At 42.3% G+C, this 15,888-nt stretch overlaps 1 protein-coding gene across 1 annotated transcript in view; it reads right to left on the reverse strand.

The window, feature by feature from the left end:
• Positions 1-15,888, reverse strand: part of suclg2 (succinate-CoA ligase GDP-forming subunit beta) — a 276,376-nt gene that overhangs the window by 117,749 nt on the left and 142,739 nt on the right. The window contains exons 8-9 of the mRNA XM_080727868.1: positions 8,332-8,493; positions 4,741-4,883 (exon numbers count right to left, since the gene is read on the reverse strand). Coding sequence (XP_080583994.1) covers positions 4,741-4,883; positions 8,332-8,493 — 305 coding nt within the window. The remainder of the gene's footprint in view (positions 1-4,740; positions 4,884-8,331; positions 8,494-15,888) is intronic.

Here is a 15,888-nt window from a genome sequence, read left to right on the forward strand (position 1 = left end):
GTCTTTTGGTAAAGCAAAGCCCTGCTTCATCATATAAGACTGTCGCACAAAACTAGTGAAAACAGCCGATGTGCTTGATAGATCCGCTGTTTTCACTAGTTTAGTACATATAGATGATAAATACAAACAAACGGTTTTGGACATACAAGGTTTCCACCCGACAACGACGATGCTATAAATATAAGGTGCTGGGAGTGAAAATTATAATGTAGGGGTGCCTTGGATTAAAAAAAAATAGTTATCGGGTGCCCTGAGACAAAAAAGTTTGGGAACCCCTGGTCTAGACCGCACTCTCGCATCGCATACAACAATATTCTTGGGGATTATCACAATATATAGTTTTTGGTCAATATCGTGCAGTCGGTTTGAGTCAATATGCCAGCTAGACAGTCAAACAAGCTTGTGCAAACGAGGGTTGGAATGAAGAGAAAACAGTGAAAAGGGGGGAGAGGGCATTGGCAGACAGGCTGCCAGAGACTGATCCCTCAACACGGGAGAGACAGCAGAGAAGACATTAATGGTGAGACCGACTGTCAACACACAATCAACCCCGAGGCCCAGTCGCCAGGATCCCATTGTTTACCGAGCACTTAATAGTTTTCAGGGCCGTACAGTCACATGACACTGTAATAACACCACAAAACATGATGGTGTGTGTGGCCCCCGGTCAGACGCAATGGTGCTGGCTCCACCGGTGTTTCGTAGCTTGTACCTGTAGGCCTATGAGTGACTGACATAAAAAATAATTCTGTAGATTTCACTATTCCCCCTAATAGATAGATACCTTTATTATCCCAAGGGGGGAAATCAGTTGCCCGGAGGCAGCACAGCAGTATAAGGTTATTTACAAAGTTACAGAGAAGTAAGAAAAAATACAAATGAAAGAAAGAAACAAGAACAGAGTACAGTAAAGAGCAAGGTACATCAAGAGAGTGAACGAATAATATATAAATATATATACCTAAAGTGTCCTTAAGCACAACTATCAACATAGTACAGTGTCCAAATCAAAGTGACCATAGCAGTCAATGCTAGTTAGTGCAACTAGCATTGAATAGTCTATTGCATCAAAAAAAAGTATAGTGTCCAAAACAAAGTGACCATAGCAGTCAATGTTAGTTAGTGCAACTAGCAATGAATAGTCTATTGCATAAAAAAATTATAGTGTCCAAAACAAAGTGACCATAGCAGTCAATGCTAGTTAGTGCAACTAGCAATGAATAGTCTATTGCATCAAAAAAAAAGTATAGTGTCCAAAACAAAGTGACCATAGCAGTCAATGCTAGTTAGTGCAACTAGCAATGAATAGTCTATTGCATCAAAAAAAGTATAGTGTCCAAAACAAAGTGACCATAGCAGTCAATGTTAGTTAGTGCAACTGTATACTGTGTAGGGCTTTACTGTAAGTGGTCAACGTAATCCACAGAGCGGATTGTAATGAGCAGGATTTGAAACATGTGCCTGCATTCATCTACTGGTAATGGTGTCTCACTGTCTTCACAGATCTCCCTAATTAAAATCGATGTGGTGATTGCAGTTGATTCAGAACACTGCTATGGCTATTAAACTCATTTACTGCCATTTTGAACCCCCTTTCTAAAGTTCCAAACTGCCGGCATTTTGATTACCTTTAATACTAAGAATATAAATCATAACGGTTCTGAGATCTTTACACTGGCTCCCTGTTAGTAAAATACACTATTTCAAAAATACTACTGTTGGTTTATAAAGCCCTGCATGGTTCAGGGCCTAAACAGGTCGTCTCTGGGAAAGGTTTACATTCTGAACCCTGGGTCAGAATCAAACACGGTTAGTTTCTTATGCACCCTATATGTGAAACAAACTCTCAAGGAAACCGCAGGTCAGCTACGCCTCTCACTTCTATTAAAACAAAGCTGAAGACCTTTCTGTTTCACTGAGGTTAATTTCATATAATAATAATTACTTTCTTTTTTGGGGTGTTAGATCCAAATGTCCTTACCATAATTGCTGGACTATAAGCCGCACCTGAATATAAGCCGCACCAGCTAAATTTAGAACAAAAAACTAATGTTTACATATATAAGCCGCACCTGACTATAAGCCGCAGGTGTCCTTCATGCTTCCCGCTAGAGCACCCCTGGTGGCTGTTAGCTGTACAAATCTATATATAAATCCTTGTTAAAGACCATTGTAAAACTAACTAACTGACCGTTTGCTGGAAAAATCTTTATATAAGCCACACTGTTGTATAAGCCGCAGGGTTCAAAACATGGGAAAAAAGCAGCGGCTTATAGTCCGGCAATTACGGGTATATATTTTTTCCCCCACTGTTTTAATGCTGCGTCTCTCACAATGTCTCTTAATGTTGTGTGCAAAGCACTTTGAATTGCCTTGTTTTTGAAATGTGCTACAGTATACAAAAAAACAACTTGACAAACTCCTAATTAGACAGACATGGAGGCCAGACCTGCTATGACACGGCACCTGGGTGGCACAGGAGAGTACATTTGATTGCTTTATTGGTGTTGTAGTATTTTAAGCAGTTTGGTTGTCCAGCCTAAAGTGCACAGCATTTTCTAACGTGCGCAGCCTTTTCACTCAAAGGCCTCTAGTCAGGGGATGGTAAACCTTTATCGGCCATAAACTTTGCCATGCAGCAGCGGAATCTGTTGTCAAGCTGGAAATAAAAATGCGGCTAGAAAATGCAAGTCTAAATGAAGGAGAATTCTGCCCTAAATGTATTGTTACAGTATGTTAGAATTCTAATGCAACGCTATGACTTCGGATGAAAATGCTTGAGCCTGGAGGAAAGATTTACGAACATACTGTAGCTTCCAAACAAAGCTGTCGGAAAAAACTAAACAAAGCTATGACATTTCCAAAATAGGGACGCCAGGGTGAAAATGTTTAACTACCGCCAGGCTGTACTGATATCGTGGCAGGAAATGTCCTATCATTGCATACACAATGCTAACACTAAAACGTCATCCTTTTTAAAATATGCAGTTCAGTCCGTTTTTACTTCGCTACTTTTCCTCCAAGTATATATAAATGTGGTGTATTCTGTGGTTGGTGGCAGGGACGTGCTGGCCATTGGGAAAAGCGGGAGAACTCCTGAACGGCCGGTTCATTCCCGGCCGGTCCAGGCCGGCCATTAGGAAAAAATAAAAAAATAAAATGTCGGCCTTCGTTCCATTTTGGGGACTGGGCAGCTAACAAAGTAAATCGTCACTGTCGGGCAGAAACCTTGTATCTCCAAGTTTCAAATTTATATTTTTTTTTTCGCGAAGCAAAGCCCTGCTTCATCATACAAGGCCGTTGCACAAAAGTAGTGAAAACAGCAAATCTACAAGCACACAACGCCTCGGCTGTTTTCACTAGTTTAAATCATTTTTAAAACGGTTTTGGACATAAAAGGTTTCCACCCGACAACGACAAAATATAACTCATGTACAGTAATTGGCCCACTGGCTTGTCACTTGTCATGATCTGAAATGGCAAATCTTTGAGTAGCAGCAGCGCTATAGAGAGAGATCTCTCTCTATAGCACGCAATGAGGGCCTCTCCAACTCCTTTTCCCGGGCTGAATCAGGGGCCCAGCATGTCCTGGTTGGTGGGTTGTTTTATGATTGTTTTATAGCGTACCGCACCGACATAAGTATCGTACTTCCAATGTTCCTGGCAGATACTGCAGCTCTGCCTGGCAGTAGAGCGGGCGCGCTGCGGAGTGACAAAAAGTCGCTTATCGAGTATGCTGGAAATGGTGTTTTAGACATGCTCGCTGGTGGTTCTGAATGGTAAAGCTACTAACGACTTGAGTGAGTAGAAAAGCCCGCTTTAGGCATTGTTTAGGTTCACAATATTCAAAGAACGTCTCTGCAAGTGTCAACCAAAGTCATTTCTCTACCCTGCAATTCCAATCTGCAGATTCGTCACACACTGGGGTTGCAAGACTGGAGCTGAAACTGCGGCGTATTACAATAGAGCGGGCCCAGTCACGTCTCGCGATGACAGCTATGCAGCTAAGGCAGAAATGCACTCTGTGCTCTTTCGATACCTCAATACAATTAAATAGTTTGCAAGTCGAAAAAACAACCACTTGCTAAACAATTTGTTATATATATTATTTTATATTCCTGCAGCGATTATATAACAAAGGTTGCAATCGTTCAGAGATAATGTTTGTTTACAAGCTGTCCAGCCCCGGCACTGGCCGGCAGCCCGGGTTCTCATAGACTACTGTTATTCACGAACTTCCGACACCCAAAGTGTCATGGCGCATTGCCGTGGTCACTGAACACGCCCATGTGTCCCTTCCAGGGCACACAAGCGGAGTGGAGCAGTGACAAAAGCCGCTCTGCACTCCAGAGGGCTCTTGTTCCACTCGCTCGTCACTCTGGTCGGCCACCGGGCCGCTCCGCTCCCCGCCGCTCCGTCGCTCAACTTGATTTTCGCATCTCCGCTCAGGGTCATCAATCAGTCAAAAAAGTAGTTTGCTACCATGTCCGAAACACTTTCTCCTTTGTTCCCAACACAAAATGCCTGCGGTAACGTGAGCCTCGGCTTTGATGGAGACTTGGAGAGCTGTCCACTCGCCACTGTTTTGTTGGACACATACAGCCCCAACAGGATCGGCTCGGAGTGGAGGAGGGTAGGCGCTCAGACCCATTATAAAAGTCGCTCGCTCACGCTCAACTCTCGCACACACACACACACACACACACACACACACACACACACACACGGATAGATTCTTACCTTGGGGTCGGCGGTGAGGAGCTTAAAGGCCTCGTACACCTGTCTCTCCTGGACTCCTCCCCCCAGGTCCAGGAAGTTAGCCGGCTTCCCACCGTGGAGGTCGATGATGTCACACGTGGCCATGGCCAGCCCCGCTCCGTTCACTGTTAACAGCAGTGGTGGAAAAGTAATTGAATGTTGTACTCAAGTAAAAGTATCAATACTGCAATGTAGAAGTACTCCGTTACAAGTAAAAGTCGGGAATTCTAAATGTACTTGAGTAAAAGTGCAAAAGTATTAGCATGAAAATGTACTTGAAGTACCAAAAGTAAAAGTACTCATTACAGAGAACGTCCCATTTCTACGTTTTCAAATGTATACAAATCTTTTGAAAATAGCATGTGAGCTTGTAGATTGGCTATTTTCAAATGGCCGAAATGTATCTACAAGTTTCCAACATCCCATAGTGCATTGCGCAGGGGGTGTGCGGCAGTTCCGGCGTCACAGCCGAGTGTGATCTACAAGCTCACAACGGCTGCATCTGCGACACGATGTGAGCTTGTATGTCTGCTGTTCTCCAGATGTGTCCCACACATAATTCTACAGTAAATTATCGCGGAAACAGGTGGATATAGTGTTGAAGTGTTTAATGTATGTTTTGTAATAATAATCAATCTACAAAGTAATTAGTGACTAACGTTTTCAAATAAATGTACTGGAGTAAAAGTACAATATTTGGATCAGAGATGTAGTGGAGTAGAAGTAAAAGTATTGGAAATTAGAAATACCAGTGGTTAAACAGTGGCCAGGGGTCAAAACGTTTTAATACGCAGGTAAGCAAACGCTAAGAGCCAGACTTTTTCTTTTGACACAGTTAAGCTGTTATTGCTTGATAACTTAAGAGGACTACTAATGATATTGCAGCCTGTTAATGACCTACACTACAGTATAATGAAGCTAGAGATGGCTATTAAAGGCCTTGCACGACTCCAGGATTGAAACAAAACCCCTGAGAGTAAAAAGAGTGACGCAGGTAACCCGCAGTTAATTAAAACGAACATTAGCAGTACTAAGGGAAAGATCAAATATAAATGTAAGAGCGCGAACAATGAAATCAAGCAGTAAATTACCAACTAGAGAGGAACAAATAAGCTAAATGCATACAGTGTAACACACTCTAAATGCACGTGCACAGAGCGGGTCCTCAGTATCAGCTTGACATCTTGAGGCAGAGAATGTAATTATAATGACTAGGGGAATGCCGATTAATGGAAGTTCCACTATGATTTCTTTATGTGGCTTTAGCAAATATTTAGCCTAGCGCTAGAAAGGCTAAGTTAAATGGGAGCCAAAAAACAAAAGTGGGGGCACGGTGGCGCAGTGGCTTCGCCTCACAGCTAGAAGGTCCTGGGTTCGATTCCCGCCGGGGGACACTGTGGGTGCTGGGGGCGTGTTTCTCCCTCCGCGTCATCAGCGCCCACACCCTTGGTGAGGTCGGCGATAGGGCCTTTCTGTGTGGAGTTTGCATGTTCTCCCTGTGTCTCCTAGGGTTGATACCCTCACAAAAACATGCAGTAATCCTGGTCTCAATAATGCCTCCCCCTGGCCAGCCGGGGCGCTTGATGGAGGGGAAAGGAACTGGTTGGAATAACGTGTTCCTTCCACGTGCTACGTCCATCCCGGGGAAATCCCCCGTCAGGTGAAAAGAAACAACTTGGACTACTCATGCATTGAAGGAAGCATGAGGTCAGTCCGTTGTCTCCCCAGGCGCGGCAGAGGGAGAGCAGAGCCCAGGGTTACATAGGCAATTGGCACTGGGTGAAAATGGGTTGCAAAATCGTGGGATAAATTAAAAAAAAAAAGATCTGCCCTTTACAGTTGCAGGTGGGCGATTCGGTCGTACGGCGGCCTGTACAGTAAGTGATCCCATTTAGCGGAGCTGAGCTGGGTCCTTGTGGAAGCTCTCTTAAAGAGATCTCAATATCAAAGCGGAGAAAACAGCTGCTACGTTGGTAGCTTACCGAGCTTTCAAGGATCTCCAGGGCCTTAAACCGTTTAGAACGGGTACACATTATTGTGTATCATTATTTTATGCTTTAACTATTGAAAAATAGCAGATATACAAGCTCGCAGCGCGGCACCGAGTGCCGCGCTGCGAGCTTGCAGATCTGATATTTTTGAAAAATCGTGAAAATTTGAATTTGACCCGATTCTATAAGTGTCTTTTGAATCCTTCTAAGATTTTTTGAAAAACCCTATGTTTCTATGTCAGCAATCTGGCTTAGCCATCGTCAAAGAAAAGGTCAATTTCACTTAACTGGAGCTCAGTTAGTCTGTTCTTGAGAGACTACTGTGTCAGTGGTTCTCAAACATTTTCATGTGAAGGACCCCCAAAATGATATGTATTTGGCCACGGACCCCCATCTCAAAATATTTAGTTCCAGGGACCACCCAGATGAAGCAAAATTTGATTTACAAACGTTTGCTTTGAAAATACATATATTCAAAGATTTGCACACATTTTCACGACTTTTTTCAAAAAAGTGCAGATCTACAAGCTCGCAGCGCGGCACTCGGTGCCGCGCTGTGAGCTCGTATATCTGCTATTTTTCACCGGTTAAAGCATTCGATAATCCTAGGCCCTAAATGGGTTTAAAAAGCGATATTATATTTAAGACAGGTGGGGGTGGCAGCAGCGCTAGTGCTAACCCAACACTTCTAATGTGTTTATGGGGCTACAGGGGTAGCTAGCTGAAGCACCTGTTAGTGCCTCCGCTAAAGCTTTGATTTATGACAAGAGAGGGAACCTTTAATGAGAATGCTAACAATCCGGCTCGCTGGAGACTTTCAGGGAGGATTATGGCTAATTATTATGCATTGGTTATGGCAGCGCTCCTTCTGGAGGCCTGAGAGAGCTGCTGGTAACGTGGACTGGATAAGAGCGCTCGCTTGGACCGCCTTCGCTTTTTGACTGAGTTTCAGCTACTTAGAAAACATTAATGCCCCAGCACTCCAGGAGTAGTAGACAGTGGCTGAATTAATTGGCGAGCTCGGCGTGAGTGTGTGTGTGTGTGTGTGTGTGTGTGTGTGTGTGCGCGCGCGTTTGTGTGCGTGCATGTGTGAGAGAGAGACTGCTTAAGTCAGGGGTCTATTCAGGCCAAGGACCCCTTGGTGGAGAGAGAGATGAAGCAGGGACCCCCACAACCTGTTCATAGATTCCATATAGTTTCATCGTTTGACAGCACAATCGTCAGTGTATTTTGGATTCATGTCCAATTGTATTTTCACATATTTAACCACTTGAGCCATCACTACCTAATAAACTTGACCTTTCACTCAGTCTGCTCTTTTTCCCCTCTACACCAAACCTCTTTTTCTGCTCACAACGCTGTTGTGAGCTTGTAGATCGGCTATTTTTGGCTACAGTTCTCAGAATACGCACACTAAGGTTCAAGTTGTTAATTTGAAAAGGATTGGAAGATTTGGAGGACCTCCTGTAGTAACTCTAAGGGTTCCCGGACCCCCTGTTGAAGACCCCTGGCGTAAGTGTGTGCGTGTGCGTGCGTGGGTGCATGCGTTTGTGTGTTTTGAAGCCGGGTTGTGTTTCCCCACCAAAGCAGGCGATGTTTCCGTCCAGTCCGATGTATTTGAGGTCCCACTTGGCCGCCTCGGTCTCCGTGGGGTCGCTCTCGGACGCGTCGTCCATGGCGAACACCGCCTTCTGGCGGAACTCTGCGTTGTCGTCGAAGTTGATCTTGGCGTCGAAGCAAACCACTGTAGCAGACATGATCGAAGAAGAGACAAGCAGAAGACAGAGGGAAAGGAAGAGAGAAAGATGGACAGAAAGGGAGAGATGAAATTGAAAGGGGGCAAGAAACAGTGCATAATGTACTGTATAACTTCAGGAATGAAACAGGAACACTCATTAAAAGCTCAAACACCTTAATCCATTCAGAACGGGTACACAGTATTGTGTATCATTGTTTTATGTTTTAACTATTGAAAAATAGCAGATATACAAGCTCACAGCGCGGCACCGAGTGCCGCGCTGCGAGCTTGTAGATCTGTTATTTTTGAAAAAAACGTGAAAATTTGAATTTTGACCCGGTTCTATAAGTGTCTTTTGAATCATTCTAAGGTTTTTTGAAAAACCTACGTATGTCAGCAATCTGGCCAGCCACTGTCAAAGAAAAGGTCCTTTTCACTTAACTGGAGCTCAGTTAGTCTGTTCTTGAGAGACTACTATGTCAGTGGTTCTCAAACCTTTTCATGTGAAGGACCCCCAACATGATATTTATTTGGCCACGGACCCCCCCATCTCAAAATATTTAGTTCCACCCAGAAGCAAAATTTGAGTTACAAACAATCGCTTTGAAAATACATATATTCAAAGATTTGCGCACATTTTCACGACTTTTTTCAAAAATAGCAGATCTACAAGCTCGCAGCGCGGCACTCGGTGCCGCGCTGTGAGCTTGTATATCTGCTATTTTCACTGGTTAAAGCATTCAATAATTCTAGGCCTAAACGGTTTAAGTAAATGAAACCAATACTGGCAGTCTTGATTAAATCAGCGACAGGCACACCGAGGCACGCGTGTCACTCTAAAAGAAGAAGCCATTATGCTAAATGGACATCGCCTTTACACTTCAAAAGAAGATGCATTTCAAAGGCAGCCGCACTCCTAATGCTACCTGAGAAAACAGCAGGCAGGCGTTTTATTACCAGCTTATATGCAAAACCAAAAACTAAAAAATTGTTTGATGCGAACGAAGCCACAGTACAGTCAAAATGTTGCTATATTTGTTCACACATGGACATTTGTCTTTGAAATTACATGCAGGTGGTCCAGTTAGAAGTAACCCCTTTGCTGATGTCTAGTTCTGTGAACACCAATGTATTCGTAATTAATTTTTGATGGTCATCTGTTTCTATGTCTTTTGCACCAGAAAATGTCACAAACCACACCAGCCCATCGCTGTGAGTATTGTTATCAATTGACAACAGTGAGGTGCGCAGAGTGAGCCGGCAGGCGGGCAAGTGCCCACTTCGAGCAGTCAATGGCCTTGCCTGCGCATCGACACACGTTGCCATCTGGGTAGGCAAGCTGTGGTGGACGGAATAGTTTATCACTAGTTTCCACATGCGGGCTAGCTAGATGGCTACATGATGTAAACAGACCGGGTACAAGCTTAAGCAGGCGCACGAAAATACATCACTTCCACCCCGTCAAAGAGAGGACTGATAGCGTAGCCGAAGGGAAATTATGGGTTGTGGTTTGCAAAATGTTCTGGTGCAAAAGTTACACACACATTAATTTTGTCTTTGTGTTCCTACAAATCCCATGATGCATTTCATGGGCAAGTGCTGGCCCAGCACACCCATATGGCCAAATGAAACACCATTACATAAACCTGATTCAAATTATCTGGAGTCAAGATCACCATTCCATACCATAACGCAGCAAACAAGAACAATGTGGTCACAGCAATTGAGGGAAGATGCTAAAAACAAGAAGGATTTTAGTTTTCTTTTTGAGGGTTTTAGTTTTCACATTCATGGATTCTACCCCAGTGACATCACTTACAGTAAGTAAACTTTTTTATAACAAACTTTAAGGCGTATCAGATACACACAGATAACTCTGTTTTATTGGCTGCTGATATAACATTAGCCCTACAACAAACAGAGATAATGTTGATAATCGTTGATAAGTGTTCCTTTAAGCTGTCTGAAGCACGAGTGTCTCTCTAAAAATTGAACTTCAGTTCGCTTTGCTTAAATGCACTTAAATTATTTAAATGTAAAACTAATCCAATATAAAGATGCTGCGTTGGACAGTTTGCAAACCTTTCAGCTATCAAAAAAACGGTGCAAAACAGCACACAAAGCTAGGCAGAAGTCCAAGCAGAAATGCATTATGCAATGAATGTCATGTCCCAAGACGCCACATGCTAGCAAAGAGTAATGATGTGTAATTAGAGACGCAGGAAATACTGTGCAGACATAGAAATGGGCAGACGCGGAGAATTACAAACAGTCCAGACAAATACAATCAGAGAGAGAGAGACATGTACACCGTGCATACAAGGCAGACAGACACCAATTTACAAAACACACATACACAACCACGTGCAACTCCTCTAGACTGTAAGAATTAACATTGGGAGCACCAACACATGAAAAAATTCCTCCTGGCATTTGATACCGTTTTAGGCATTCACTTACAGCCAAATTTAATCAAACAATAACAACAAATAAAAACAGCAAAGACAAATGTTTTCACTCTCAAGACTAATTAACCATTTAGAACGGGTACACATGATAGTGTAATATTATTTTATGCTTTAAATATTGAAAAACAGCAGATTGAGCTTGTAGATCTGCTATTGTTGAACATTTGTGAAAATTAGAATTTTTACCCGATTCTATAAGTGTCTTTTGAATTCTTCTAAGGTTTTTTTGAAAAACCTATGTTTCTATGTCAGCAATCTGTCTAGCCATCTTCAAAGAAAAAGTCATTTTCACTTCAACTGGAGCTCAGTTAGTCTGGTTCTTGAGAGACTACTATGTCAGTGGTTCTCAAACGTTAGTCAAGGACCCCCAGACTGATATTTATTTGGCCACGGACCCCCCATCTCAAAATATCTAGTTCCAGGGACCCCCCCCCCCCCCCCCCCCCCCCACCCCCCCCCCCCCCCCTTAAAAATACATATAATCAAAGATTTGCACACATTTTCACAAACTTTTTCAAAAATAGCAGATCTACAAGCTCGCAGCGCAGCAGCACTCGGTGCCGCACTGCAAGCTTGTATATCTGCTATTTTCAATAGCTAAAGCATTCAATAATTCTAGGCCTAAATGGGTTAAATTATTCTAAACAAAACAAAACAAAAACAGGGCAGATTTTTAACTTGACTAGTTCGTTTAAAAAAAAAAGCCAGACTCAAACAACACTGCGTTCTCTCCGTGCTCGCGGGGGTAACGCCGACGTGTATCTTTAGAGTACGTCGCCGCCGTTAGCAACAAAAGAATAGCCCCGCTCGACTCATTAATATTCATAAGCAATTATGAAACAACGGAAAATGTCCTCCTTTCCCTTGCCAATCTTTGATAACGCATACCTGGAAACAAGAGGCGGTTTTGAGGGGAGACAAAACGACATCAAAGACGCAACGAGGCGATGATGTTCGTGTCTGCGTGTAACAGCTCACACTTGGCCGCTGTTCAGCATCACAGACAAGGCAATCTCACTCGTACTTAGCATTTGAGCAAGAAAATCTAATTTCCATGCAAGTTTAACCCATTTAGGCCTATAAATTATTGAATGCTTTAACCAGTGCCGTGCTGCGAGCTTGTAGATCTGCTATTTTTGGAAAAGTCATGAAAATGTGTAATCTTTGAATATATGTATTTTACGTTTAACGTTTATAACTCAAATTTTGCTTCTGGGGGGTCCTGGAACTAGATATTTTGAGATGGGGGTCCGTGGCCAAATACATATCATTTTGGGGTCCTTCACATGAAAGGGTTTGAGAACTACTGACATAGTATTCTCTCAAGACAGACTAACTGAGCTCCATTTAAGTGAAAAGGACCTTTTCTTTGACGATGGCTGGCCAGACTGCTGACATAGAAACATAGTTTTTTCAAAAAATCTTAGAAGGATTCAAAAGACACTTTATAGAATCGGGTCAATATTCTAATTTTCAAGATTTTTCAAAAATAGCAGATCTACAAGCTTGCAGCGCGGCACTCGGTGCCGCGCTGTGAGCTTGTATATCTGCTATTTTTCAATAGTTAAAGCATAAAATAATGATACACAATAATGTGTACCCGTTCTGAATGGGTTTTAATGTACTAACCAATACATTTATGTAAATAGAGAGATAAGCCGGTTTGCCAGGGAACAGAATGTTCTTCCAATCTTTACTTGGACGAAGCCAATTGACATTTTACGTCCAAGTTGAATGCCACGTGCGTTCACAGGGTCCACACGGAATGGAAGTCTGGCAGAGTCTCTGTGCAATCTCTATCATAGAGATTAACCCATTTAGGCATGGAATTATTGAATGCTTAAACTATTGAAAAATAGACGATATTCAAGCTCACAGCGCGGCACCGAGTGCCGCGCTCGAGCTTGTAGATCTGCTATTTTTGAAAAAGTCGTGAAAATGTGTGCAAATCTTTGAATATTTTTTAAGCGAACGTTTGTAACTCAAATTTTGCTTGGGAAGCAAAATGTAACTAAATATTTGGAGATGGGGGTCCGTGGCCAAATACATGTCATTTTGGGGGTCCTTCACATGAAAAAGTTTGAGAACCGCTGACATACAGTAGTAGTCTCTCAAGAACAAACTAACTGAGCTCCAGTTAAGTGAAAAGGACCTTTTCTTTGACGATGGCTGGCCAGATTGCTGACATAGAAACATAGGTTTCTCAAAAAAACTTAGAAGGATTCAAAAGACACTTATAGAATCGGGCCAAAATTCAAATTTTCACAATAAAAAAAAAAAAGCAGATCTACAAGCTTGCAGTGTGAGCTTGTATATCTGCTATTTTTTAATAGTTAAAGCATAAAATAATAATACACAATAAAGTGTACCCGTTCTGAATGGGTTAAACATATTACTATGTACTGTGCTTCGTGTTCATTTGAACAAGGAAGATTGAAATAGATGGACACAGAGATTCAACAGGGTGCAAGATTACGATAAATGTATGAAAATCTGCAGATTATTACGTTACAAAACTGAACCTGCATTACGCAAAAGGTCAGCATTTAACCACTTAAGAAGACCAGTACAGTATCATACTTAAAGGGATATTCCACTTTCAAAAAAACGTTTGGTCATTGTAACGTCTAATCAGGCTTTTATGAACACCCTGAACAGTTTTTAATTTACTTCATTCAATATTTAGATATTTGATAAATGTTATCTGCCCCCCAGGCTCAGGGCCTCTCCACATACACACCCATTGTAACTTCAAACTTAATTTTAACCATGATAGATTCATTAAAAACACCCATTATTTTTTTCTGGTGACTCATACTACCCTCCTAATACGGCCGTGTTTTCTCAATAACCTTTTTCATTTATTTTCAATAATTCTTTGGGAGAATTAGAAACATTAAATACAAAACAAAATTATTAAAAATAAATGAAAATTGTTATCGAAAAAACACGGCCTGCTCACGTATTAGGAGGGTATTATGAGTCACCAGAAAAAAAATAATGGTTGTTTTTAATGAATGTATGATGGTTAAAATGGAGTTTGAAGTTACAATGGGTGTGTGTGGGGAGAGGCCCTGAGCCTGGGGAGGCAGACCCATGCAAGGCAGAGTTTTTTTGGAAGTGGAATATCCCTTTAATTGTATGACAAATAAAATGGAAGTAGTTTTTTCCAAGTGCCTTTATGTAATGTCACAGTTAATGTGATTATTTTAACCTTTGCAGAAATAGAAAATAAGGTAATGTCATCTATATGCCAGATGCGTTGAGTTGATTAGCGGAAACGTGGTTTAGATTCAGTTGAGTATATTAGTGATAACTGATGAGACTGCTGCCGCAGACAACTTTAGCATCCCCAGTCTTCAGTCGCTACAGAAGAGAGTATGTTCTGGTCCCCTGTGGGAGAGGAAACTGTTCACTGTAACCCCAGTGTTGATCTTGACAGCAAATTTTGATTTGGTTTTAGTAATAGTCTTTTGAATAAAATTGCATTTGGTTTTTGTCATATTTTAGTCATACGAAATGTTTTAGATTTAGTCCAGTTTTAGTCAACTAAATATAAGATTAAAAAATATATATATACCGTATATGCATTTTCAGTATGCAACTTGGTTGCATACTGAGCATACAAGCTCGACTACGTGTCAGAGCGCGACACATTGTGAGCTTGTAGATCGTCTATTTTCATTCAGTTTGTATTTGTTAGTTTGTGTTTACTGTAGTTTTCATTTAGTTGTCATCAGTGAAACAAAGGTAGTCTAGTAAGTTTAACTTGGGGTTAGGGTTAGGGTTAAATCGACACTACTTCGCCACCGCTGCTCAGGTGAGCACATGCAGGGGCGTCACAAGGGGGGTGGAAGTGGGACTGAGTTACTAGGGCAGAAGGTGGAGGGGCCTTAATTATTTTATACTTTAGCTATTTAGCTATTATTTTATACTTTAGCTATTTAAAAAAATACGTGTTTCTCCCTCCGCGTCATCAGCGCCCACACCCTAGGTGGGGTCGGCGATAGGGCCTTTCTGTGTGGAGTTTGCATGTTCTCCCCGTGTCTCCTTGGGTTGATACCCTCACAAAAACATGCAGTAATCCTGGTCTCAATAATGCCTCCCCCTGGCCAGCCGGAGCGCTTGATGGAGGGGAAAGGAACTGGTTGGAATAACGTGTTCCTTCCACGCGCTACGTCCATCCCGGGGAAATCCCCCCTGTCAGGTGAAAAGAAACAACTTGGACTACTCATGCAATGAAGGAAGCATGAGGTCAGTCCGTTGTCTCCCCAGGCGCAGCAGAGGGAGAGCAGAGCCCAGGATTACATAGACAATTCGCACTGGGTGAAAAATGGGTTGCAAAATTGTGGGATAAAAATTATTATAAAAAAAAAAAAAGCTATTTAAAAAATAGCAGATATACAAGTCGTGAAAATGTGTATTTTTTAAGCGAACATTATATGTAACTTTGCTTCTGGGGGGTCCCTGGAACTAAATATTTTGAGATGGCCAAATACATATCATTTTGGGGGTCCTTCTCATGAAAAAGTTTGAGTACCACTGACATAGAAACATAGAAGGATTTGAAATATTCAAAGACTTGCACAAATGTTCACGCTTTCAATAGTTAAAAGTACCCAGGGCCCAGGATTTGGTGCGACACCCCTGAGCACATGGGCTTGTTGCTATCAGGGGTTAAGTGACTTGCTCAGGGTCAAACCGGCGACCTTCCCTTCCCCAGGCGGCCTCTATCTCTCTTCTACCCACTCAGCCACGGCTCCCCAACATGCTATGAATGAGGAAATCAATGTATAGACTAAGAGTCCTTGTTACGGCTCGGATCCGTGAAGCTGCCAAGGACGATGTTGAAAAGGAAAATTGAAACCAATGTGCGTTTCATCTCGCATAACTCCCGGGAGGTCGGTGTGTACGCGGCGTCAACACAATCAAA

Source organism: Nannobrachium achirus (genome assembly GCF_963921795.1).
Source record: "Nannobrachium achirus genome assembly, chromosome: 6".
NCBI lineage: Eukaryota > Metazoa > Chordata > Actinopteri > Myctophiformes > Myctophidae > Nannobrachium > Nannobrachium achirus.